This window comes from Microcaecilia unicolor, chromosome 1 (assembly GCF_901765095.1).
Source record: "Microcaecilia unicolor chromosome 1, aMicUni1.1, whole genome shotgun sequence".
Taxonomy (NCBI): Eukaryota; Metazoa; Chordata; class Amphibia; order Gymnophiona; family Siphonopidae; genus Microcaecilia; species Microcaecilia unicolor.
In genome coordinates this window covers 158,694,481-158,722,232 of record NC_044031.1, presented here as the reverse complement: position 1 = coordinate 158,722,232, position 27,752 = coordinate 158,694,481, and the positions used below count along the sequence as shown (strand labels likewise).

At 39.8% G+C, this 27,752-nt stretch overlaps 1 protein-coding gene across 2 annotated transcripts in view; it reads right to left on the bottom strand.

Annotated features, from left to right (window-relative positions):
- LOC115469219 (ATP-binding cassette sub-family B member 5-like) overlaps nucleotides 1-25,589 on the bottom strand; it is a 133,791-nt gene extending 108,202 nt beyond the window's left edge. Inside the window, exons 1-4 of one of the 2 annotated variants that reach the window (XM_030201661.1) lie at nucleotides 25,536-25,589; nucleotides 12,800-12,896; nucleotides 4,507-4,567; nucleotides 1,471-1,623 (exon numbers count right to left, since the gene is read on the bottom strand). In XM_030201661.1, the coding sequence (XP_030057521.1) occupies nucleotides 1,471-1,623; nucleotides 4,507-4,567; nucleotides 12,800-12,879 (294 nt within the window). In that variant the 5' untranslated portion in view covers nucleotides 12,880-12,896; nucleotides 25,536-25,589. The remainder of the gene's footprint in view (nucleotides 1-1,470; nucleotides 1,624-4,506; nucleotides 4,568-12,799; nucleotides 12,897-25,535) is intronic. The other variant, XM_030201651.1, reaches the window with a different exon arrangement.
- Nucleotides 25,590-27,752: the final 2,163 nt, after the last annotated feature.

Sequence of the window (27,752 nt, the reverse complement as noted above, 5' to 3'; positions counted from 1 at the left end):
GTGGCCACCATGATCCCAGATGTAGTTTTGCTATACTACTGCTAGGGGGCATACTTCCATAGAAGAAGATGTTCTCTGTATATGGAAGAATGTTCCTTAATGGTAGTAGTCCATAGAATTAAATATTAATAAAGTGGTACAGCTTTTCATGAAAGTTTTCTCAAAACACTGTCCACCATCAGAAGCGGCATACTGGAAATACTTATGATGGAGAAGTGAATCTGCTGGACACAGATACATTTTCAGATTAATTTAACCAAGATAAATTACGGGGTAAGTGAAACTTCTGATTGAGCTTAAGCGGGAAGTTATCAACATAGCCCACTCTTAAATTGGGTTATTTTACTAAAAGTCAGGTTATTTTAGCACAGAGTCTCATTGCATAAATAAGGTCCTGTACTAAAATAACCTGATTTATCAATAATCTATGTTGATAACTTCCACCCTTAATCCCATCTAGCTGTTTTTTTTCAGCTGAAGTATAATATGAATATCCTTTGAAAAAAAAATAATAGGATACAAAATTAAAAAAATTGAGGCCCCCTTTTACCAAGCTGCTGCAAAAGGTGGCCTGCGTTGGCGTCGGTGCATGTTTTACACGCGTGCCGATGCCCCCTTTTACCGCAGCTAGTAAAAGGGCTGATCTTGCTTTCCTTCATGAAATAGCCGGGCAGCAAGTAAAGCACTTGCCGCATGGTCATTTCAGGGGGGAGCCCTTACCACCACCCATTGAGGGCTCCCGCAGTAACCTGGCAGTAACCAGGCAGTGTAAGGCACTGTCCGATTACCACTGGGTAGTATCCGGCACTACAAATCCGCATAGTGCCGGAAATGACGCGGTGCGGTAGGGGTGGGAAGTACTGCTGGGCTGCTGCATTAGCCCGATAGTACTTCCTAAATAGCGAGTGGTAAGCCTGCGTTGGGCTTATCGCTGCTTAGTAAAAGGAGCCCTGAAGGATATTGAAATAGTATCAACTGAAGGAAGGGTTTTTTAATTTTTTTTTTCTTATGATAGAAAATTGGTAAACACTAATTTTTGGTGCTGGATTTAATTTTCTGAGACTTTTACCTTCTTAGAAAAGAACTGTTATACAAAGTTAGAAAATATTGGGTAAATAAATATTTTTTAAATAAATCTTTCTTGGAATAATTCAATCAGTAATTGAAGGGTGGGGTTTTGGGGGGAGGGGGGTTGGGGAAGGATTTTTATCATAAATAAATATGTCATTCAATAGAAAATCACTATGCCTGGCAAAGACCAGTACATGAATCACAAAGAGTCTTTGGAAGCAGCAGTTCCCTCCAATATTATACCAACAGAAATATCACATTGTAAGTATTCATGTTCTACCTACACAATTATAGACAATTTTGATCAACTATAACCACAGGGGGATAAGCTACTTATAAATGAAACTATAAAATAATTATCATACATGGAAGACAACATTAAGAAAATAATATTTTCTTACAAGTATTATTTGAGGATGAAATATTGCAAATAAAATTATCGCTCATCTCTCCAAAAACAAGCATCATCATAGGCAAACAGCTTCCATTTCCAAGAGCTCCAATTATTCCAATTATCATAAGAAAGATGTCCAGTCCATCTGCATATCGAAACTGAGAGGACAATAATTAAAGTAAATAAAAACGTTAAACCATTTGTATCAGGCCAAGAATAGATTACAATATTAGAACTCAAGACGGGGGATGAAAACAATCCAGCTAATATGCAGCCAGAGGCGGTCAGCATTTATATGTCCCAGATATTCAATGCTGGGCCATATCCGGGCACCAGTTTTAGGTTGGCCGCTAAAACGTATGCAGTTAAATTCAATATTCAGCCTTTGACCACTTAAGCTGAACCACTTAAAGATAGGATTGCTATTTATTTGGACCAATTCAAGTGGATATCTTAACTGGTCAATAGCTGAATATTGACACTTAAGTGTATAAGGGGTCCTTTTACTAAGGTGCGCTGAAAAATGGCCTGCACTAGTGTAAGCGTGTGTTTTGGACATGCGCAGATCCATTTTCAGCCCACCTGTAAAAATGCCTTTTTAAAATTTTGACCGAAAATGGACGTGTGACAAAATGAAAATTGGTGCGCATCCATTTTGGGTCTGAGACCTTACCACCACCTATTGATTTAATGGTAAGGTCTCATGAGTTAACCGGGTGGTAACTTTCTACATGCATCAAATGCCCTTTACTACCCAGTAGCGCTGTGCACCAGAAAATAAAACTAAAAATTATTTTCTGGCGCGCGTAGAAGGTGCATGTCAAAAATGAAATTACTGCCTGAGCCACATGGTAGCTGGGTGGTAACTCAGAATTGGCGCATTTTGGGCACATGTAGGCATTTATGTGGCTTAGTAAAAGGACCCTTAAGTGCCAACTCTGTCCCCAGAACACCCACAAGTTAGTTGGCCTCAGCATAGGTGCTAACCACAAATATTTAGTGGCACTAGCTGGTTTCAGTGCCACTGAATATCGATAGGTAGCCACAGGCAAGTGATTTAAGCCAGCAGAAGCATCTCTTGCCTGCTTTAATCGTTTTGAATATCATCTGGAATATCACCGAAGAAACTCAGGTGCCCTTTTACTAAGCCTTGTAGGCCCCTATGTTCATCCTACGCGCGTCAATTTTGAACTACCGCCAGCCTACCACGTGGCCCAGGCAGTAATTTTACTTTTTACGTGCGTCCATTATGCGCGCCAGAAATCTTACGGCTTGCAGTGATAACCAGGAAGTAATCAGCATTAAACGCACATAGACCATTACCGCCTGGTTAACACATGAGACCTTACACTAGGTCAATGGGTAACGGTAATATCTCAGGCACAAAATGGACGTGCGCCAATTTTTATTTTGCTACACATCTATGTTTGCCCCCCCCCCCCAAAAAAAATGGCCTTTTGTGAAGGTGTGCTGAAAAATGGACCTGCGCGCATCCAATCCATGCATCCACACCAGCGCAGGCCATTTTTCGGTGCACCTTAGTAAAAGGACCTCTCAAGCTACTGTGAAGCAATCTGACTCAAAAAACAATATGCACATTACAGTCAGTGGAACTGAAATATTTGGAAACTGTAAATTTGGGGAAGGTGCAAACTGTAAATTTGGTGCGCACTAAGGGGGTCCTTTTACTAAGCGGTGGTAAACCCTCCATGGGCTTACCATGCACCAAATAGGAACTACCGCCGGGCTACCGCAGGAGCCCGGCGGTAGTTCCCACACCCAGCGCGTACTATTTCCGGCTCTACAAAAATAATTTCTATTTTTATAGCGCTTGTGCGTACCCACTGGGTTAGTGCAGGAGCCCTTACTGCCCTCTCAATTGGTGGCGGTAAGTGCTCCCTCCTGAAAGGGCCATACGGCCAGAAAAAAAGACAGCCTTTTACCTGCTGCAGTACAAAGGGGCCTCAGTGTACGTCAAAAACAAGCGGTGATGCTAGCGCAGGCCCCCTTTACTGCAGCTTAGTAAAAGGGCACCTTAATCCATTAGTGTGCTTTAGTAAAAGGACCCCAAATAATGCAAGCTGAGCTGGTTCTAGAAGGCTGGAAGAAAAAAAAAAAATCACTATTTTGTTTTCCAAACCACAAAGCATCTTTTGTAATGAGTGAGTACTGCAATAAAAGAAAGAATAAAGTGAACCTCAGTTAGGCAGTCTAGGCCTTAATGGTCACAGTGACAGTATTATTTAAAAAAAAAAACAAAAAAGGAGAAGAGAAAGGACATCACATTCCTCATGGGCATTCCTAACTGTTAGACTAGTGTGCTAAGATCAAGGGAAGCCATGGCTCAAATGCCAGTCTTGGCGTCACATGCATTGCATGGATGGACTTATTGGGCCCAATAGTCAAAACCGTGTGGCCAGCAGCAGGAATGGTTGTATAAAGGTCTTTTTACACAATATTTACTGGCTATACAGAGAAAAGCTGCTGCATAAATATGTATATGCTGCGATCTATCTGTAGAAAAATGGGTGGGGTTGGGGCAGACCAGATGTCAGCACAAAAGTTAAATAAAGCAGTGTAGTAGTGGTGTTAGTCCGCTCTTTTGTTTTTTTTATTTATTAGCTCAGAAATTATCAGTCACTGTCTATATAAACTTATATTAATATGCTGAACCATCAAAACAGCAAGCCTGACTTATCCACTTAAGCAGCAATGTGGATGCGGCTTACTCATATATTCAGCTGCACTACTTAAATGTATTGTACCGCTAAATATATGAAAAAAAGAGCTGCTACCACAGTTGGTTATCAGAATAATGGTTTCCTGTGAACTACAAATTCATCCACACAATGGAAGTAAAACTAAGACTGCTTTGGTATGACCCCTTTTGTCATGGGGTTATGGTCATCCAATGGATATGGATTTGTCAAGTCTGGATGCAATTATCAAATCACTTCAAGCTGAAATGTGTACATATCCTAAAAATAGAGAAATATACTCTCACTCATTGTTTTGGTTTTAAAAAAAGTGTTTTTACTTACAATTTGGATTGAGCTGACAGCACTGGGCTTTTCTGCTTTTTTCTTTTTTCCATCCTCAGTCCTGTGAAGGAAACACATAATATTGTCCTGATATTCAAAATAAGGGTTTTAATTTTGTTGCACAATATTTGGATCCACTAAGTTAGACCATAGGGACGGATTATGAAGGTTGCAAAGGTTGAGAAAATAAACCAACCATAAAATGTTGGTTTATGCTGAAAAAAAATATCTGGGAACTAGAGGCGAGTCCAACAAGATTAAATAGCATTAACTACCCCTTTGGCTGACAGTGCATAATGGTCAAAAAAATTGACCAGGTTAAAATTCACAAGTAGGTGACAGCACTGTAGTCATACCTTTCAATCCCACCACAAATGACACTGACTCCTGATGATAGGCAGAATATCATCTGATTCTACAGTGAATTAAGAATTTTGGTTGCTAACCGATCACAAGTGATAAACTGGAATCAAGAAATCTCTCAGCCCTGTGATAAGTTCAGGTATTATGACCATTCCTAACAGAGCAGCAAGCAAGTGTAAGGAGTAGCCTAGTGGTCAGTGCACTGGACTTTGAATGTGACCCAGGTGTAACTCTCACTTTAACTCTTTTATTTCTGTACAAATATGCGAGCCCTCCTGGAACATAGAATTACCTACTTGCCTGCATTTATAAGACATCTGCAAGTGTGATGGTATTGTACTGGTGTACCTTTAGGTTTTTGTCTGTTCCTGGAAGGCTCAAAATAACATAAACTGGAATTAAGGTAGGATTTGTACCTGGGTCCCATTAAATATAGTCCACTGCACTGACCATTAGACTGCCTGCCCCTCTGCTCTACAGGGACATCTTTGTGGCCATTTTTGTACAAATGATATCAGACAGATGTTTTTGTGCCTGTTTTTTTTGGCATTCATATTTTGGATGTTTCATTCTGGATGTTTTCATAACATAAGAACATAAGAATAGTTATAGTGGGTCAGACCAATGGTCCATCTAGCCCAGTACCCTGCTTCCAACAGTGACCAAGCCAGGTCACAAGTACCTGGCAGAAACCCAAATAGTGGCATCATTCCACGCTACCAATCCCAGGGCAAGCAGTAGATTCCCCATGTCTGTCTCAATAGCAGCCTATGGACTTTTCCTCCAGAAATTTGTCCAAATTTGTTTTAACCCAGATACGCTAACTGCTGTTACCACATCCTCTGGCAAAGAGTTCCAAAGCTTAACTATTTGTTGAGTGAAAAAATATTTCCTCCAATTTGTTTTTCCATGTAATTTCATTGAGTGTCCCCTGGTCTTTGTACTTTTGGAACGAGCAAAAAATCGATTCACTTCTACTCATTCTACACCACTCAGGATTTTGAAGACCTCAATCATATCCCCTCTCAGCCATCATGTGTCCACCGGCAGCCTGAGCGGACTAATTCTAGACCGGAGGTTCTGATGCAGCAGTGGCGAAATGGAAGCTAACGTTGACCACGGTCTGAATAAATAAGAAGGAGCCATTGAAAAGATTTGAATCTCAGTCATTAAAGCTTAGTAATGTTTTTTCTAAACATCGGAATTAAGTTTATTGACCAGCGATGTTTTGGATAGTTTGATGTGTGTGGTAAGTTTGATTTAAATAGTCCCAGGAGGTTTTTTCCTATGATGAAGAAGACCTAGCCCTTCTATTTGCTTTTTGAAAAAGTAGGAAGGTGCTTCTTGAGGTTTTTCCTCCTGTTACACTCATAAACTGGCTTATTTAAATGAAGTTTCCTCATCTTTATGTTTATTAAAATAATTTATACATCAGAGGAACCAAAAGCAGTTACGTTTTCAATAGTTTTTTTAACTGGTCCATATTTTGTATTGAACAAAGTTCAATGGGCAAAACATTCCATAATTTCGGACCTTTGATATAGAAAATAGATGATCTGCATTCTTGTAAATAAACCTGATGAAATGAAGGCACATCAAGTAGCTGTTTCTGAGATGATCTCAGAGAGCGAGCAGGTTGATAGCATCTTAGCGTGGCACTAAGAGTTGGTGAAATATTACCATTCAATATTTTAAAAACTAGCAATAAAATTTTAAATTCAATGCGAAATTTTATAGGGAGCCAATGCAGTGATTTCAAAATTGGAGTAACATGATCATAATGACAGCCTCCTTTAATCATTTGGGCTATAGCGTTCTGAACTACTTGTAGCGCCTTCAGCATGTTACTGGTAATTCCCATTAGCAAACCAATTCAGTAATCTAACAGTGGACAAACTATAGACTGAACAATTTTATGAAAGTTTTCGACATAAACCAGTGATCTAGTATGCCGTACAATTCTTGATTTATAAAATACCTTTGCTACTATGTTTCCAACCTCGTTCAAAGGTGATGATCTAATGGGTGGCGGTAAGGGCTCCTGAGCTAACCCAGGGGTAACTGGACAATGTGGAGCTGCCTGATTACAGCCAGGTAAACACTGGCGCTACAAAAATAGAAATATTTTTGTAGTGCTGGAAACGGCATGAGCTGGAGGTGGGAACTACTGCAGGGCTCCTGCAGTAGCCCAGTGGTACTTCCGGATTGGTGGCCGGCAAGCCTGTTGCTGTGCACCAGCCCTTTAGTAAAAGGGCCCCTCTATGCAGACTTCACTTCCTTTCTATCTGGCTGGATTCTCTCGGGACATTATTCATTTCCACCTAAAATAAGACCCTCTCCACATTCCATCCCTATCCACTCTGCAGTCAGAAGAACTTTGCCAGCCAAAAATCAACCTCAAGCTATTTTCTGCAAACACAAGAGCCTCCTTCACCACTCCAAACCACAACAGAAATAAGAAAGAATACATTTGGATCCCAATCAGAGTGAGTTCATACTGATCTGGTATAATTAATAATTCAGGCTTTCTACCAATACTAATTTTGTGGCACAGTTCCCTTGCATAAGATACTTAAGCTGAGTGCTCTAAATCAATGCATTGCCTGTAAAGATCTGCATCCAAAAATAACAATTTAGTCCTTCCTTAATGTTCTGAGTGTATTTCTTTTAACACTGTGCAGTGCAGGCTTGCAGTACATGTTGATGCTGTTCCCCATCACATATCTATTAAATTCCTCTTGCATAAATAACATCTTTAACAATACAGTGCTGCTACCTGTTTTCTTCATTTGCATCCTATTTCAATATTTTGGAAAATGTTGTTTTGGGGTTTATTTTTGGTTCTAATGGTCTCTTCTTTGACCTCACCTTTTAACTATGCCAGCTGTCTTCTTTTCACCATTTTTAATATGTGAACTACATCTGGTTTAGGCTTCCAAAATTGTACAATTTTTAAAATAACCCTCATGCCTGATTTAGTGCCCTGTTTACTAAGCCACGCTATAGGTGTGCTAACATTTTTAGCTTGCTCTAAAAATTAGCAGGCGCTAACACTAGAGACTCACATAGGAATATATGGGTGTCTCTAAAATTAGCACATGCTAAATTTTAGTGTGCACTAAAAATGCTAGCGCACCTTAGTAAACAGGACCCTTAAACTCTTAACCTTTGCAGCTGCTCCTTTTAGCTTTTTTAAAAAGCCCTTTCAAAACTTAACTGCTGCTACTGTAGATTTCCTTAGAGTCTTCACTCCAGTTATTAAGTCACATTTGATCATGTCATCATCGCTATTATCAAGTGAACCCATCACCATTACCTCTCACACCAAGTTTTGCATTCCACTAAGCACTAGATTTAAAACAGCCGCCGCTTGGTCAGTTTTTGAACCAGCTGCTCCATTAAATAGTCATTTAGTTCATCTAAGAACTTAATTTCCATAGCATGTCCTGATGTGCTATGTCTCTAAATAATATTGGGGTGATTGAAATCAAACAGAAAAAAAAAATTCTGCTAAGCCATCTGACTTACAGCCAAGCAATCTCTTTTGAAAACACCAAAAAAAGTACATTGAAATATTAAATGCAAGCCCTTAGCATTCAAACTCTTTTCTTCAATACTTGGGGTGTAAATCCCATTGAACCAGTGTAATCATTGGTCATATATAAGTGGAGGAAAAAAACATATATTCTTGAATTTTATATGGATTGCCCAAATTTGGGTGCGGATCCCAGATCCACGTGGAAACTAATTAGTCAGGGGCCCTTTTACAAAGGCACGCCAAAAAGTGGCCTGTAGTAGTATGGATGTGTGTATTGGACGTGTGCTTGACTATTTCTCCACCATGTCTGGAAAAAAGGGGGGGTTGGGAGCCTGGAAATGGATAAGTGGCAAAGTTAAAACCAGCACACATCTATTTACAACCTGAGTCCTTAACACCACCCATTGGCTTATCAGTAAGAGCTCACGTGTTACCCATGCAGTAACTGTCCAGCATATGCCAACTGCTGATTACCACTGGGAACGCCCCTGTGGTCGCCAGGCAGTAATGTTGATTTGACGTGCGCTTATTTGAGTTAACAAGTACTTAGTGACCCTTTTACTAAGCTGCATTAAAAGGTACCCTGCGCTAGTGGTAGCATGTGTTTTTGCTATGTGCAGAGTCCCATTTTACCACAGCGGGAAAAAAGGTGAAAAAAAAAGGAATGGCTGTGTGGTAAGTTTGCACTTGCCATGTGGCCAGTTCAGGGGGAGCACTTACTGCCACCCATTGAGGTGGTGGTAAGGTCTTCTATGCAAACCCGGCGGCACCCGCGTTGGGCCGGTGGTAGTTCTGGGTTGTCATGCAGCAACCCTTTAGTAAAAGGGCCCCTTCATTGACAATAATTAAGAGTTACATGTGGATCTGCCACATGCCCTGCTCTAAAGCATGTGTGTCTAATTTCCATAGTGCTTCAACTTTATTTAAGTCCAATCATTTTAGCAGAGGTAAATATTGCACACTAATTATTCACTTAACCAATGCAATCTAGTTTTAAATGAAATAATTACTGCAGTCTCACCTCAAAGTACAGGAGCACATTACACTATAGACCTCAGCTGGTGACTCGTTTCACGTGGGGATCTCAGCTCCACATTTCACATCAATTGTCGTCGGTTCCTCTCTCACATAACTTAAACTTTAATCGAAAACTTGCAACTTGTCAAACTTAAAATTGAGTATAAGAAACTTCAAAATTGAGCAATGTATCTTATCTCCATGACTGGTAGACAAACGCCGACATGGGCCATGTTTAGCGTAACCATGTTGCTTCAGGGCTCAGTCCTATAAAATTTACTGCACTCTCTTCCGCTCACCTCTCCCACTAATATAATGGAGTCAAGATGTGTCATTTTCATAGCGTGCAAATCCAAAGGGGGAGTGGCCATGGGAGGGGCATAGGCACCTCAGGGCATGTTCAGAAATTAGGAGCAGTGTTACGGAATACCTCCATTTGCCCTCTGTGCAGAGCACCCTTTATAGATTTAGCATGGATCATCCCAGTGCCTAACTGGGCATCATTCATTGAATATAGCCCATAGTGGGCCAAAAAGCTCCACTAAAATATTTAAAAATCAAATCACTAGGGGACTGTTTACTGCAAAAAGGGTTAAAGTGCATTACAGTAATTTGCCTGTCCGTGTGTTAATCGTACATTATTTAATTTTTAAAAATTTTTCAGGAGGGGGCATGTCATAGACTGGGAATGGAGATGGAAGTGTTATCCAGATTAAATGTGGATTTAAAGCAGGAGCACTTAGCACATCCTAAATAGGAGGCAGTAAGTGCTCCCAGATTAATTTTTTGTAACTCTCACATGCCAATGGAAAAATTAGCACAGGGCTTGCTAAAAACAAATTGGAAAAATCCTTAATATACTGCGCCAGGGGCGTAGCCAGACACCCAATTTTGGGTGGGCCTGGGCCCAAGATGGGTGGGCAGAAGAACCCCACCCCATCCCATAGGTGATTTGGTCTCTCCTCTCACCTGCATGCCATATGGTCTCTCAAATATCCCTCCTCTCCTGCACACCTTTTACATTTCAGATTTTCAGTGAGGAGCAACTAATACACACTACTCATGTAGACCCCGCATCCTTCCCACTGATGCAGCTTCCTGTTTCCGCATAGGCGGGAATACGTCAGAGGGAAGGCTGTGGGGCCAGTGTAAGCAGTATGTATCAGTCGCTGCTTCCTGTAGGCAAAGATCTGCTATTTATAAAGTATACAGGAGGGACAGTTGTTGGGAGTTTTCATCTTGGGAATCTCTGCCAGCCACATCATAGGTGTGCTGCTACTGGTGGGCCTGAGCTCAAAGTGGGTGGGCCTGGGCCCACCCAAGCCCACCCTTGGCTACGCCACTGATACTACCATCTTAAATCTGGGCAGAGTGCATTGGAAAGTCTGATGCTGGTATTCACTAAGCCCAGATTTTGCCATGGTCTGGTAAAAGGGCCCCCGGAATCAGTGCTTTGCTGCTAGCAAGAACAATCAAAAACCGAAGCTTGCCAATTGAACTATAATCATGTATTTGCAAAATCACATATAATTAAGGTAAAAATACTTCATAGCTAACATGTGACTTTCATGTTTTAGAGTTTATTTATTTACAGCATTTATATCCCACAATTTCCCACCCATGGGCAGGCCCAATGTGGCTTACAACAATCTACATAAAAACACAGCATGTCAGGGGTCAAACAATTAATGACCTAGAAGTATAATGGGGAAAAGGCAAAGCGAGGTAAAATAAAAGAGAAAGAGCAGCGCTGAGTAATGTGACACCGGGGTAAGACAGATCAGAAGGTAGAGATGCCTGTCGGGAGTGATGCGTATGTTTTGCCAAATAGAAAGGTCTTGAGGCGCTTTTTGAAAGTAGGGTGATGTTTTAGAGTTCCCAATATGAGGGGCATTTTCAAAAGGTCATCCAAGTCTGAATGAGGACGCCCTCACGAAGTCGGCCAAAATCAGGTAGGTATAATGGAAAACTACTATGGATGTCCTTAGCCATTCCATTATCGCAGTTGAAAATGCCCAAATCAGGGACACCCAAAGGGTAGGAAAAATACTGCAAAGATGTCCTTAGTACAGTAACAAGGACGCGTTTCTCACAGAACTGCCGAAGGATGTCCATCTTACTAGGCCGACCTAAAAACAGCGGCCCTGTAACAGGGACGTCCTTCAGCAGTTCTGTGAGAAACACATCCTTGTTACTGTACTTTATACTTCTCAGTGTTCCTTATATTTTCCCCGTACCTGCATATCCGCAAGATTGGAGACCGGATGTCAACAACCAATTAGCGGCACTATTATGAACACAACTTTTTAGGCATATTCTATAACATGGTGTGCGTAAATTCTCATGTACACAGTCAAAAGGGGGTGTGGCCATGGGCATGGAATGGACAGGTTGATGGTATTTCAAAAAACTTTGTGCACTGTTATGGAATACACCCAATCTGCGCTAACTTAGGTGCAAATATTTAGGCATGGTTTTAGGTGGCCTAAATGGGTGCGCCTAAATTTTATTTGCAAGAATGGGGCATGAACGTATTCTATAAACTACGCATAACTTTAGGTGTAGTTTATAAAATCATACTAATCGTGTGGTTTTTCAGTGCCATTTATACAATTTGGCCCTATTTAGGTTAAGTGTTAAGTCTGCGTTATCCAGTTAGCACAAACTAATCATAATAGGATAGCTGGATAAAGCAGGAATAGAAACATAGAACCATGACAGCAGATAAAGGCCATATGATCCATCCAGTCTTCCCATCCTCTGTAACCCCCAAATCTACCTGTTCCTAAGCGATCTCACATGCTTATCCCATGCCTTTTTAAATTCTGGAACAGTCCTTGACTCCACCACCTCCACCGGGAGGCCATTCCACCACCCGTTCTGTGAAATAATACTTCCTTAGGTTACTCCTAAGCCTATTCCCTCTTAACTTTGTCATATGACCCCTCATTCCAGAGCTCTCCTTCATTTGAAAAAGGCTCTCTTCCTGTACATAAATGCCCTTGAGATATTTAAATGTTTCTATCATGTCTCCTCTCTCCCTCCTCTCTTCCAGTATATACATGTTGAGGTTCATAAGTCTGTCCCTATAATTTTTGCATTCAAGACCGCTTACTAATTTCGTAGCCGCCAATGTCCACTATCCACCTATGACATGCCCCCTCAGAAAAAAAAAATATTTTTAAACGGGTAACGTGTTACAGGCTTAACACCCTTCATTAAGGGCCCCTTAGATGTTTAAATTTCCATCTTAGATTTCTGGTATGAAGTAAGAAATGCATGGGTCAGCTTTTATGTTTCTTTTAGCAGTTCCTCCTCTGCCAAAAATCAAACAAGAAGGGACTTTATGGAAGTATATGCATGAAAGTTACATACATGGCATCCTCAGGCACATCATTTTCCAAAGAGACTTCTTTTGTTCTTTTAGTCATTTCCATGGTAGAGTCCTTCCCCATGATTCCTATTTCTTCACCTGAAATATGATGAACAGTTGTCAGTTCACTTTCATTTTAATCACAATAATGTGTAAGTCACAAAAAGTTAGAGAATGTGCTAGAAATGTCACACCGCTCAAATTATTTGAATTTCTGCTTAAAACCCACTTTTGTTCATCAATGGTCTAGTCAGTTTACTATTAAGTAGGATTGATGAAATATTATTATAGTCATGGGTTTGTATATAAAATTAAAGATTATACTTAACATTTTGAGAAATGGAGGAAGAGTGGCCTTATGGTTTGAGCAGCAAATAAGCCAGGGTTCAAACCTCATTGTCCCTTCTTGAGATATTGAGAAAGTTACTTAACTGTCCTTCGCCACAGGTATAAACTTAGGGGTCAATATTCAGAATGAGTTAATGGGGTAGAAAGTGCTCCTACCTGATTAATTCATGCTGACTGGTTTCTGCCCAGATATTCTAAAAGTATGAAGACCAGGGGGGAGACTCGATGAAATTACACGGAAATACTTTTAAAACAAATAGGAGAAAATATTTTTTTCACTCAAAGAATAGTTAAGCTCTGAAACTTGTTACTGGAGGATGTGACAACATTGGTTAGCATGTCTGGGTTTAAAAACGGGTTGGACAAATTTCTGGAGAAAATGTCCATAGTCTTCTATTGGGATAGACATAGGGGAAGCCACTGCTTGCCCTGGTATTGGTAGCATTGAATGTTGCTACTATTTGGGTTTCTGCCAGGTACTTGTGACCTGGATTGGCCACTGTTGGAAGCAGGATACTGGGCTAGATGGACCATTAGTCTGACCCAGTATGGCTATCCTTATGTTCTTATGACATTTAACCAGAGAGTGCCACTGAAAAGCTGTTATGGCTACCTTGGCTATACCCATTTAGTGTCAGGGTGGTCTGGGGTGGAGTGTGGGCAGAGTTAGGAATTACCCGGTCAGCAGTGATTTTCAGTCTGCTAACTGGGAAACTAGATGGATAAAATTAGGATAGCAAAGCTGTTCCAACTTTATCCAGGTATGGTCTGAATATTGCTAGAACTCCGATAAGTAGAAGACAGCCTCTCAATTTCCGAATACTCAGCCTCAGCCTAGTGCTGATTTTTTGGGTATAAAATGCCCATAGCAATCAGCATTAAAAACAAAATGCTGACTGTTGTGGGCTGAATGTCACCCATTTACACTGAATGCCATCCAGGGAGAGGAAAATATTTACTGTACCTGAACGTAGCTCACCTTGAACTACTGAGAAAGCTGTGAACTAAATCTAGTCATCATTTACCCTCAAAATTTAAATGATAAAGCATACTGCCACTGTGTCTTACAGGGTAGTTCTTCCTCATTTGTAAGCCAGCGTCTTACCATGTAATCTGTCTAGTAGTTCATCTTCCATTCCTTAATTTAACCGGAAAACTTAGGACTCTGTTAAGTACATCATATTATTACCATAAGTTAATTATTAATATGAGATAACTAGCTTTATAGGTTTCAGATAGTATCACATTAACTCATTTAACCCCACTGACCACATACAGCTCAATGGTGTCCTCAAATCCCTGGTTTCTTTTTTCTCAGACTAGTGTAATCTTACTACAAGTAATGGGTTCCCCTAGGTTTTCAGTGCCCCACAACTGTACATGTATTGTATCAGTGGTGAATGTTATAAATTTGTTATTACATCTGCTGAGAAAACTAAATCCACACACATTGAAAATCAAAAGGCAATACACCCTGTGAGTGTCTTACAACTATGTCTGTACTTCACCTTCCCCTTTACAGTTCTGTTGATGTTATCTTTCAGCCTCCCCCTCCCTCCCATACCTAGCAGATGCAAAGTGGGAACCAGAGGTTGGAAACAACTGGTACAATCTATCAGAGCTTGTCAGTTCCGCACTGGGTAAAGCGTAATATGGAAGAGAATTCAGATCATGGAGTGGGTGGTGTTGTAGCTTGAATGCCAGATGGCAACCTTGGGAGTCTCCCTACTATCTATTAATGTCCCTGGTGTATATACTGTATAACAACCATTGGACTAACATGAGCAGATTATGTACACTTTGGATTTTGCTGGAGGAGCCAATAAAAATGCATAAACATTTTTGTATTTATACTACAGACAGGAATAAAAAGAAAATCAATGGAGACTAGTGTCATTTAAAGAGATCGTAATTAATATTAGAATAGCAATAAAAGGCATAAGCAATCAATATTTAAAGCATATATTCCATGTTTGCAGGGGAAATCCTGGATTATATACAATCCCACAGATATTCAGCACTATTTAATCATCTAGGAACGGCTCTTAGCTGGTTAAATAGTGCTTCGTTGGCTTACCACTAATATTCAGTGGGAGATACCCAGTTATCTGTGCTGAATATTTGTGGTTAGCACCTAACCCTGGATTCTATATTTCACTTCTTAATTTCCATGTGGAAAAGCGTAATCCATAACAATGCGCATAACAATTAGTTAACAAGCTAATCAGCGCTGTTAATTGGATGTCAACAAGCAATTCTCAGCACTAATTGGAATAAATTGAGATATACGGGCACAACTCATTAAGTGTATTCTCTAGGAACTTAACCAGTTAGCGCTGAATATCAGCTTAACTGGTTAAGTTCCAGCGGTCAAAAAAAGAATATTCAATGCAGATCACCACAAACGGCCCGACATTGACTATCCAGGGTCAGCATCAACCGTGGCACTTATGGGGGATACCTCCCGCTGAGTTATTATCGGACCCAATAAGAACAATAAAATCACTAATTAAACACCATCAATGCATCACAAAATTGCTTGCAAATACTTCTTTTTACCACAGAGAGGTTCTAATACTATGGGGCTCATTTTAAATGAGAAAAACATCCAAAAAGTGGCATAAACCAGCAGATGGACATTTTTCTTGCAAAAATGTCCAGCTATTTTCAAAACACATTTTTTTTAGACATTTCCCTATGCTGTTTGTCTACAGTGTATCCAAATCACAAGGGGGCATGTCAGGACATGTTAAGGGTGAGCTTTATTTATTTTTCTGTTATAATGGAACAAAACAAAAACATCCAGGGCTAAAAGTTTTATGTTTTGGTCTAGACCGATTTTAATAACAACTAAGCCACAAAAAGTGTCCTAAATGACAAGATGACCACTGGAGGAACAAAAGAATGATACTCCCTTACTCCCAGTGGTCACTGACCCCCTCTCACCCCCCAAAGATGTGAATGGAACAGTACATACCAGCCTCTATGACTTCTTCAGATGTTATGGCCAGTCCTATTAGTGCAACAAGCAGGTCTCTGGTATAGCCTAGTGGTCGGTGGAGTGCACTGTGAAAAAGAGGACCCAGGCCCACAATCCATTCAAACTCTTATACTTGTGGCGAAAAGTTTCATCCCCCCCCTACTTACCCACATATAGGTGACACCTGCAGCCATAAGGGCTATTGTAGCGGTGTATAGTTGGGTACAGTAAGTTTTTGGTGGGTTTTGGAGTGCTCCCCATACAGTATAAGGGGGTAATGGTGTGATGTATACCTGGGAGCTTTTATATGAAGTCCACTGCAGTGCCCCCTAAGGGTGCCCCACTGCTCTGCTGGAATGTCTTTGTGGTCAGTCTACTAAGAATGCTGGCTTCTCCTCCACCCCAATGGCTTGATTTTATGCATTTTTCACTTGGATATTTGTTTTTCAAAAATGATCCAAAAAGACACACCAAGCACAAACCATCTAGGAAATGGCCATTTTCGAAACACAAAGTGGTTTTTCAGGTTCGAAAATGCCCATGTTCACCACTTGATTTTTGGATGTTATCAGGAAAATATCCAAAGTTGGATTCAGACTCAATATCAAAAATACTCCTCCACATCTTCCCCCAAATCCTGCAGCTATCTAACTGGCTACCACTTGGTGCAATCATATCACTTGGTGCAATCTTTAAATAAGTGATAGAGAGTTTATGCAGTTAGAATATTCCTGTGGTTTCAAGTTAAAACTGTTTATATTTTAAGCTGTCGCCTATGGAATGGTTATTTTGGACTAGACAGTGTGTTTTAACTTCCAGCCTTGCTTCACACAGGAGTTTTGGACCTTGACTTGTGGGTTCCTGGGAAAAAGAGAGTAATCCCACCAGATAACCCTTCTTTCCCCAGTTGAAGGCAACACGCACCAAGTGAGTGAGCGAGTGAGAGTTTGACAGAGTATGCCCGTTACAGGGGCTCCAGCCCTCTCGGACCCCGGACCCAGAAGCGCCCTAGTCAGGGGCGTTACAGTGAGAACTCTAAAGACAGGAGAAGTGTCAATCCTGGAGGGAAAGCTAGAAAAATATATATGGAATCTCCTAGCTTTGTTGGTCTCAGCCTCCTAGGCCCTGACCCATATATGAGAGAGAACCCTCCAGCAAGTGTGATTTTCATCACTTAACCAGCTACGGCTTACTGCATAGAACTGGCTTTTATGTGGTCATATTTATGCTGTTATTCTGAGTTCTACTCAACAGTTCTCTATTACCTGTACCATTTCGGGTCCGGGTTTTGCACCATGACATCTCCCTGGAGAGATGGGTTACTCCATAGTATTTAGAATCATGATAGTGACCTACCACCACCACATAATAGGCTCAGAATTTCTAGATACATCTGAGTTTTCTTTAATTAACTGGTCAAGTGCTGACTTCACCCCCAGTTTTTCGTTGAGCAATAACCAATTAAGTGCCACAGAATATGATCGGTTAGCCTCAAACAGGCAATTTAACCAGCCAAACACCATTTCTGGCTGGTTAAATTGCTTTCAATATTGACCCCATACATTTTTACAAGCCCCACCTGGAATCCCATTCTCAATTTGTTGATAATTTCTTCCAGCCTTTTCTGTCTTCATCTAGGCTTAAGGACACCGCTTAGTTTGTCAGAATAATTCTGTCCGTTTCATGTTCTATGATTCTGGTTACCATGGATCTGCAATCTTTGTATTCTTACATTCCGCAGCAAGCAGCTTTGGATGTTGTTTGTGTTGGTTTGAATCAACAGTCTCAACCCAGCCACATTCCTATTGAATTTTTCATAGAGTTGGTCATGTACCACAATTAATTTTTATTTAGTGATAATTTTTATTTACAGTTACATGGAATTGCATTGGGCACAGCCATGGCCTCTTGTGTGGCCAATTTATGAGTTTCTCAGTTTGAGCAGCTATTTTCATATTCTTTCCCCTTGTGTTTAGAATGGTTACATTGATGGCATTTTTTTTATTTGAACATTTTCATATCAATGTTTACAAGAATTTTGATGTGGATTAATACATTGGATCATCATTTAAATTTTATTGGGCAAGTGATTTGCATTCTATTTTTTTTTTGATGCGTTGTTCAGTAAAGTGTTTATTTTTAGAAATGTCATTCCCATTTTGGACATTTCTAAACTGGCACAAAGACATCTATTATAGACATCTAAATTCTGATATTACAAAGTTGGCATATGGATGTCTAAAAACTGAAGAACATCCACATTGCAAGGAAGTATGGTCTGGGTGTTATTTGGATGTTACTAGAGTGCACCCAAAAATAGATATTCATTTTGTATTTCTTTTTTTTTTCAAAATATTTTATTAGTTTTCCAGGTATCACAAATACAATAGTAGGCAGGGGTAGGGAACAAAAAAAAACCCCATTAGCTAGGTGTCCACTATATAAGTCCTTTGCGGTGAGCTGAGGTTAGGTCTGAATAGATTGGAGGTAGTTTTCTAGAGAAGACCAACCTTATTTTTTTTTAGACTGTCGCTCAAGACTTCTCTGCCATGGCAAACTCATATTTCTGGTGCTGCAGAACTGTATTCCACCAAAAATGAATATTCAACAGTTGTGCAGATTTCCAGTTCTGTAGTATGTGCCTTACAGCAATGGTAAGGAGAATGTCCATCAACTTCATTTGTGACATTGACAAGTCAAAAGATTTAGAAGCAGACTTAAATATTATGATGGAATAAGACAGGTCGTCCTTAATATGCAAAATCCTTTGTATGATGCTCCAAACTTCTTTCCAAAATTTGGGAACCATTTGACATTCATACATCATATGAAGGAGCGTGCCCACTTGCTGTGAACAATGCCAGCACTTGTCTGAGGAAGTCAGAACCGCAGCAGTAAGTTTCCTAGGGGTCCAATTTGTTTCATGATACATAAAGAACATAGATTGCAATACTGATGCGGAAGAAAGAGGTTTCATCACTTTTGACAAGAAGCGAGACCATCTTTCTTCACTTAGTACACAACCAGTATCTTGCTGCCAGTTATTTTGAAGAACAGTGTTAAAATTATATGTTACATTAACAAAGATTTTATATATGGAGGATGCCGTATGACCCTTTAATACCATTGCAGATGCATTAGAGTACAAGGAAGGCAATTAAGGTGACAATGCTGTTCCCTTAATAAGTGTTTTCATGCTATGTTGAAGTTGTAGCCATTGAAAGTACTTGGATTGAGGCAGAGAAAATTTGGATGTCAACTCAGAAAAATACCAAAATCTATTATCTACATTTACAATATCGGAAACACAGAATACTCATTTATCTATCCATTCTTTCCAAAACAATGGAGCTTTATTTATTAAAATATGTGGATGATACCAAAGTGACATATGAAGAGACAAATTGAATGGTAAGCTTTGAATTTTGTCCAGATCAGATAGGCATTTGACTGTGGAGACTATGATCTGATCAATTCTATTTGATGGGCTCTGTGACAACTTCAGGAGAAATAGATGTCTATATTTCTAAAATGGCTGACATAACTATTTATGCCCAGTACATAAACATCTGTGTTGCCATTTCATAATATACACATTCATATGCTGCCACTGAAATGTTTTTTTCATTCTTGTGTTGACCCATTGATACTTTAGATGTCTCTTTCTAAAATGGATATTCATGCTGCACATTATTGGCACATAAATATTTATTTTTCCGTATATTTTAGAACAAGTTCAATGTCAGTAGATCATGTTCTAAGATATTAGTGAAACTTTAGATGTCCTGACTTGGATGTCTAATTTCTGATTTGGATGTATTTTCTAAAATTCCACTCCACATGTCACCATGGCTTCATTACCACAGTACACAATAAATTTGTGGAGTAAGGAAAAACTTGTTATTCAAATCATCACCCTTATTCTTTTTATTCACAGCATATTTGCTTGACAATACAGGAGTTTTCACTTCAGTCAAAGATTTTGGCTGACCGACTTTTCAACAGGATTTAACTTGTTTTCTTTAGCTCTATATGCTAAATAGGATTTGTTACTACAGGATCACCAGGGTATTCATCTCCGGGCCATGTGTGTGTTCATAGTTTCTCTGATTTAACTTCAAAGATTGCTGCCAAGATTAAATCATACTAGTACATTTTGGAACTCCATCCGGTTTTCCATTCTAGCCCTTGCATTGTTTTTTTTATGCTGGAGAAACAAAAGAGATATGACTATGCATTCACTGTTTTCTTTTCTAGTTCCTACACTGTTTCTTCTGAATGCTGTCATCATGCTTGTGGCAGGTGCAGATTTTGGGGTCCTTTTACTGAGCCCCGGTAAAAAGTGACCTGCAGTAGTGTAGGCGCGTGTATTGGGTGTGCACCGGGCCAGTTTTTAACTTATCTACAAAAAATGGGCTTTTTTAATGGGACGAGAAAAGGGCCTGCGGTAAAAATGAAACCAGTGTGTGCCCAAAACTGGCCTGAGCCCTTAATGCCACCCATTGATCTAGAATTAAAGGCTCACATGCTACATGTGTGGTGACCGGTCGGCACGCGCCAAGTGCCGATTATCGCCAGAACCGGCGCACTTAGGAGGAAATAAATAAATAATTCATCCACACATTATGGGCGTGTGCCAGGAGGGCACGCTAGCCTTGCAGTAGCCTCATTTGGGCATGTGCTGCACGCACATAGAGCCTGTCACAGCTTAGTAAAAAGACCCCTTTGTGTCCAGACATTGACTTAATTGAATGGTGTTATCCCCTTCAATGACAATTTATAAATTGAGCAACAATACATCATGCTCATCTACTTTTGTAGCTTATATTATTAATTTTCCTTGCCAAAGTATTCATATGGCATGAACCTCTAGAGGTTTCAAAGTCTGGGTGTCTGAACATTGTGGCTGATGGCTGCATCTATGGTTACTCATTGTTCTGAGCGCAATTATCAATTTTAACAACTAGTATTGTTTGTCATTGATCACATTTCTGAATCCCCTTGCAGAGGAGACCATGGAGATAACTTGCCACAGAACTTAAGGGGGTCTTTTACTAAAGATTAGCTTGAGTTATCTGCAGCAAGGCCCATTGGAATAAAATGGGACCTACTGCAGATAACTCGAGCTAACTTTTAGTAAAAGATCCCCTAAGAATTAAGTGACCTTGAAGTAATATTGATAGTGCCAAAATAATTATACTGTGAATATTCTTATGTGAATCAGACAATAAGTGAAAATGTGTAAAGCTAAATATAGTGAATGTAAAAGATAAAAATATCCTGATGAAAGAGTGCCATAATTAAGGTAAAGCAGCAAAGAGCTGTCAATTGGTGGAATAAAAAAGTCCATATAAAAAATTGTTTGCACGGTATCTTATATAATGCAAACCAGAATTGTAAGAAAGTGCCTAAATTAAGATCGGGTGACGCGCGTAGGTCATTACCGCCCAAATTCTTTACCGCTAGGATTATGGCTGGCAGTAAGGTCTCAGACCCAAGATGGATACGGGCCAATTTTGATTTTGCCGCATGTCCATTTTTGGCAAAAAAAAAGAGGGCTTTTTTACAGGTGCACTGAAAAATGGTTCTGTGCATGCCCAAAACCCATGCCTACATTACGCAAGCTATTTTTCAGTGCATCTTAGTAAAAGGACCCCTAAGTTATGCGTGTAACTGACCCTTTTCCATGGCATGCCCAAGTTACCTGCCATTTTTAGAATTTGGGGTTTTGTGACAGATAGATCCATCTTTAAAATACTGGAACTGATGATTGAGAAATTTGGGCTTCAGTTTATATATCTTATATTGTTTGTTTCAGCTTATATATTATGTATTAATACACTTTAGTCTGATGGTTCCTTATATAGTTCCATAAACACATTTGTTTGTGTTATGTTATTTTTATTTTCCTTCATTTTGTTTGGATGTTTTGTGGTGGTGCATTGTCCTCCAGGATGTCTGCTTATGCTTTATGATGAAAATCATTGACTGTTTTAATAGCCGCACTTTGCACTGACTCCGTTTGATTTATATCCTTTTGAAGGAGTGGCCTCCAGAATTGTACATGGTACTCTAAATAAGTCTCACAGGCATGTATACAGAGGCACCATCACTGCAATTTTCCTGCTGGCTATTCCTCTAAATTTGCACTTGGCATACTTTTGGCTTTTGGATGGCCCTAAAAAGCAAGTGGGCAAGTAGTCCATTAGTCCCAGTAGAATGGAAGATACAGAAGCAGACATGGCGAGAGATGGTGTGTTCAGTGCTTAGGTCAAGAGCACCAGGGCATACAGTACAGGCTCTGCTTGCGTATGCAATTGAGAACCCTTAAAGCCTGCAGAGTCCAGCAAGAAAACCTTTGTGGTTCTTCAACAACATTAGAATCTGCATTGAGAATGGTAGGGGATTTGGTAGTCAATGTGGAACCTGCATCGGCATCGAGTGCACAACACAGCATCAAGAAGGTCCAACATTAGACTCAGTACCATGTACCCATAAAGACTCTACGTTTTTGTTGGTGCTGTGCACGTTGAGGGATCTGCAGCATTAAAAAAAAAAACCCTATGAATCATCGCCATTGTTCTCCCTCAAGGCACTCTGTCCATACCTCCCCTACATCGACGTCCTTGATGTACGGGAAGCATTCATGCTGTAGTAACCGCGCTCCTCTCCAGCTCATTTTTCATTGTGAGCCTTTGAAGTCTTCAAGATCTCCTAGGCCTCCACAGGCTATAACTCAGGTTGCATCCACATTGCTTTCTCAAGCAGTACCGACTGTATTGGAATGTTCTGTTTCCCTGGGTGTTGGTAGTACCCTACCCCAGGTTTTCCACCTTGAAGAAAGTCACAGGATTACTCCTTGAGGTATTGTATCTCCCCTGAAGCTACCCAGCAGGGCAAAACACGGCTGTGTCGGGCACCTTTTTACCTGCATTTTACAATAAAGGTTGTCATTCATCTCGCATCGTGTTTGCTTCTGCATCTTCCATCCTTTTGGCTTTTGCCATTGCCTTATCTACCTGCATGGTCACCTCGAGAGCATCAGATATGATCACCCAGGTCCTGCTCTTTTTCTGCGTAGAAATTTATCCCTTAGACTGTACTGCTCCCTTGGGCTTTTGCAGACCAAATGCACAAACCTGCACTTTTCAGCAATAGAACTTAACTGCTATAATCTATATGATTCCTAAAGCTTTGCTAGATCCTTCCTCATGTTTTCCCACGCCTTCCAGAATATTTATTCTCTTACAGATTTTGGTGCCATTTGCAAAAAGGCAAACCTTTCCTGATCAACCATGTCACTTACCAAAATATAGTTACATCAAATCATAACATATCTAAACTAACCAGATCAACATCTCCTCCAAAATGTTGGTCTCATTCTACTCCTGTTGGTCACCTGAAGCATCTACTCTTTGAATGTTGTCCACCTACTTGAAATTAATATGGAAAAGAATATGTGCAATAATTCCCTTCTCCTTGCCTGTTGGTTTGACATATGATGTGATAATACTTTGTTCTTCAACACCTAAACTTACACTTAAGGATCAATATCAAAAACATTTTGATATAATGATAGCTCTAGCTACTCATCTTATAGTATTTCATTGGACAAATAATTTGCATTTGAACTTTTGTGAATGGTGGAGTCATCTTTGTATTATTAGAAACTATGAAGAATCTGCAGCTTTTAAATTTCATCAATTGCCTACTTTTAAGAAGCATTGGGCTCCTTTTGATCATTACATCAAAACATCAGCATCTCCTAGAGATTAGATTTTTATATTTATAATTAAATTGTCACATTTATCTATATGTAATGCATTTGGTTTTGTTGTTGTATGTAATCGTGAATGCCCCAAATTGACTACCCCTACTTGAATGACTCTACACTTGTCCATTAGATTATAAGCTCTTTGAGAAGGGATTGTCCTTCTGTGTTAAAATTGTACAGCGCTGCGTAACCCTGGCAGCGCTTTAGAAATGTTAAATAGTAGTAGTATGTTATATTGGAGTGGCCTAGTGGTTAGGGTGGTGGACTCTGGTCTTGGGGAACTGAGTTCAATTCCCACTTCAGGCACAGCTCCCTGTGACTCTGGGCAAGTCACTTAACCCTCCATTGCCCCAGGTACAAATAAGTACCTGTATATGTAAGCCACATTGAGCCTGCCATGAGTGGGAAAGTGCGGGGTACAACTGTAACTTAAATAAATGATGAAAAATAGGTTGCAGTATGGGACAGAGGAGTAGCCTAATGGTTAGAGCATTTATCTGGGATCCAGAATGCAGCCCCATGTGAGCACACACACAATACATCTTAAATGCAACAGAACTTTTGGAATTTTGTTTGACACAAACTAATTTAATTGGACTGTACACGTTAAACTATTTTTCTGAATTAATACAAAAATGCACCAAGGGCCGTCTAAGCATGGGATAGTCATGCAGCCTTTATTGGTAGACCTGACACAGGCCGTGTTTCAGTGTCAAATGCCTGCATCAGGGGTCTAATCAAAAGAGCAAAAATGCATAGAAATAGAAAATAATATGAGAATAACATTCAGTAAATGTAAAAAGGACGTTGGTGCTTGTTTGTATTCCTATTGTTGTGTGTACTTTGGCCTCTCTTCTGCTGCTGCAAACCATTTTTTTTGAAACACAGTGATTAAATAGGACTATCTCACATGCTATATCTTGAATATCAGGCTGAGTTTTTTTTTTCCATTGGGCTGCCAGCTCTTTTCCTACTAGCTTACTTGGTTGAGCACTTACAAAGCCTAGTTATTACAGATATTCTTCTATAAACATCAGTTAATGTTATTTACTTATAATAGGTGTTTTTGAAAAACCACTGATGAGCTGTGGAGCAGAGAACCAAGCCACAGGACATAAGTTAGCTATAGAGCTATTGTCAAGCCTTAATAAAACCATAGCACTTCTACTGTCGTTTAGAAATTTTGATCGTTATACTATAGCATGGAATTGGAAATAGATCAATTTTAGATAGTCTTTTACAAGAAAGTGAACATTTTCTCCAGTATGAAATGGTCTTTAAGTTATATTATCCTAGTTTCATATACAGGCATCTCTTAGTAAAAGATTGCTACTCCAGTATTTAGTAATAGACACATTAATATGACTTCTTTCCCTGAATTATTGACTTTGGAAAACTATGTCAGGATAACGCATTGATTAGTTTCTTGCGTTCACACTAAAATTCATAAGCAAAATACAAATGTCTATCTATGTAAGCATGTAGCCTGTTTCAGAACTGACCTTATCAAACAGGACCATGCCCAATATCTGGCGACCATTAGCACTCTTAAAATTCCACTGCTGCCTGGCATTATAAGCTATTCCTGAGCCCCTTTAAATAAAGCAGATTAACTCTCTTGAAATAGAATACTAACCTGATCTGGAATGAGCTGAATGGACTGCTTCTGATGGAGTGTGCTGCCTGGGCACAAAAGAGGCTGAACTAGACTCAACTCCGTTAAATATAGACTGTGGGGCTATGATACGTAATGCTTTGATGAGTCACTTGCTTTCTGCTTGCCAAGTGCAATCAAAGGTTTAGCAATCATTATATTGCACTGTACTTCAGACTTCATCATTGGTTGTTTACAGAGATGAGGAGTTAAAGTATGTGTCACCCCTGTAAAAGTATGATGATATTTCCTTGCAATCAAAGCTTGAACAGTAATGGGAAAAAATGTATATCTATGTCTATACAAGTGGCCACTTATCCAGAAGTAGCTTTAATTTCATGAACCACAGGAATTCCTGATGCTATTCATGGTTAAATTAGCCGCAGACTGCAGAGACTGGGACAGCAATAGCTGTATTATCTTTCTTTGTTCCGCTAATAATTTCAGTCCTGCATTTCATATTGAAAACACCCTTTTCACTAAAGCAGAGGATATTTCTGTTGGATTGTTTTAATTGTTTCCTTTTAATATTAGTGTAACTTAGAGATGGAAGCCTAACTCACCTAATAGTGCTTGGGAGGGAAGGGTTGTTGGGGGGAGGGGCTTACTGTCTGGTTACTTAGAGATCCTTTTACTAAGCTTCAGTAAGCACTAATGTGTGGTTAAAAACCTCAACTGTGGGGCACATTGAGGCATCCCATGGTAGTTTGGGGATTGGTGCTTGCTTCCCATGTGCTAAAAAACAGAAAATATTTTTTAGCACTGGAGGCATGTTTGGGGGCGGAGAGTAGGTATGCCCAGCACTATACAGTAAGGATTCATGTGCTAATGGCCACATGCTAATTGGGAAATCAGCATGCGGCCAGTAATGAAGTAAATGTAAAACTTGGCCATTTTCCAGCCATGCTAAAAATGGCCTGACCACACAGGAAACTTCATGCTAGTAGTAGCGCAGGCCACTATTTAGTAAAAGGGCCCTTTAGGATTTTTGCTGTTCCTTGATTTGCTCATTGAGTCTTATTTTATTAAAATTGAAAAATAAAAATTTAAAAAGACCAAGGGTTCAACATATTCCTGGTGACAGATATGGGGGTAGGTGCAAGGTAGAGTGAAGAAGTGTGGGAAGCACAAAGGCTCAGAAGTGTCAGATAAAGGGGTAGCCAGTGGCACTTGGAGCTGTATTTTCAAAGCACTTAGACTTACAAAGTTGCTTGGTGTATTTTCAAAGAGTTACAAAGTTGCATGGAGGGGCATTTTCAATAGAACGTGTAAATCAGAATTTGGACATTTTACAAAAATGTCCAAATTCTGAACAGGAAAGGTCATTTTCAAAAAAGATAGATGTCTATCTTTTGTGTTTGAAAATGCTATGGACGTCTTGCGATTTGGACGTCCTTTTTTTTTGGTCCATTTTCAAACAAAAGACATCCAAATGCAAGAGGTCCAAAACAGAGGAGGAGTGGCTTAATGTTTAGTGCAGCGGACTTTGATCCTGGCAACATGGGTTCAATTCCCACTGCTGCTCCTTGTAACTTTAGGCAAGTCAAATGCAGAAGGGGCATTTTTGGATATGACATCTAAGTCTGAATTTGGATGTTTTTTGTAAAATGTCTAAAATCAGAACATGAAAGGTCATTTTCTACAAAAAAAAAAGTCTATCTTTTCCTTTTGAAAATGCTGTTTGGAAAAATGTTTTGTGATTTTGGGGGAGTAAGGGGAGGTGATCCCCAATTCCCTCCGGTGGTCATTTGGGGGCACCTTTCATGTGGAGTAGAGGAGTAGCCTAGTGGCTAGTGCAGCAGACCTTGATCCTGGGAAAGTGGGTTCAATTGCTACTGCAGCTATTATTTATAAAAACAGGTCTAGCTCAAAACATCTAAGATTTAGTCTTGGACGTTTTTGTTTTGTTCCATTATGGCTGAAAGACGTCAAAGTCTTAGGAACACCCAAGTCCCACCTTGAACACACTCCTGGCATGCCCCCTTGAGATTTAGACGTCCTTCTGACGGAATTCAGAGAAAGACGTCTAAAAATAGGTTTTCAAAATATTGATTTGGATGTCTTTGTGAAATAAACATACAAATGTAGATTTATGTCACTTTTTGGACGTTTTTCTTTTTTGAAAATGAGACTGATGGTAACCTATGGAACTTTTTACATCTAAGTGCTTTGAAAATGAGCCACTTAGAATTCCACCAT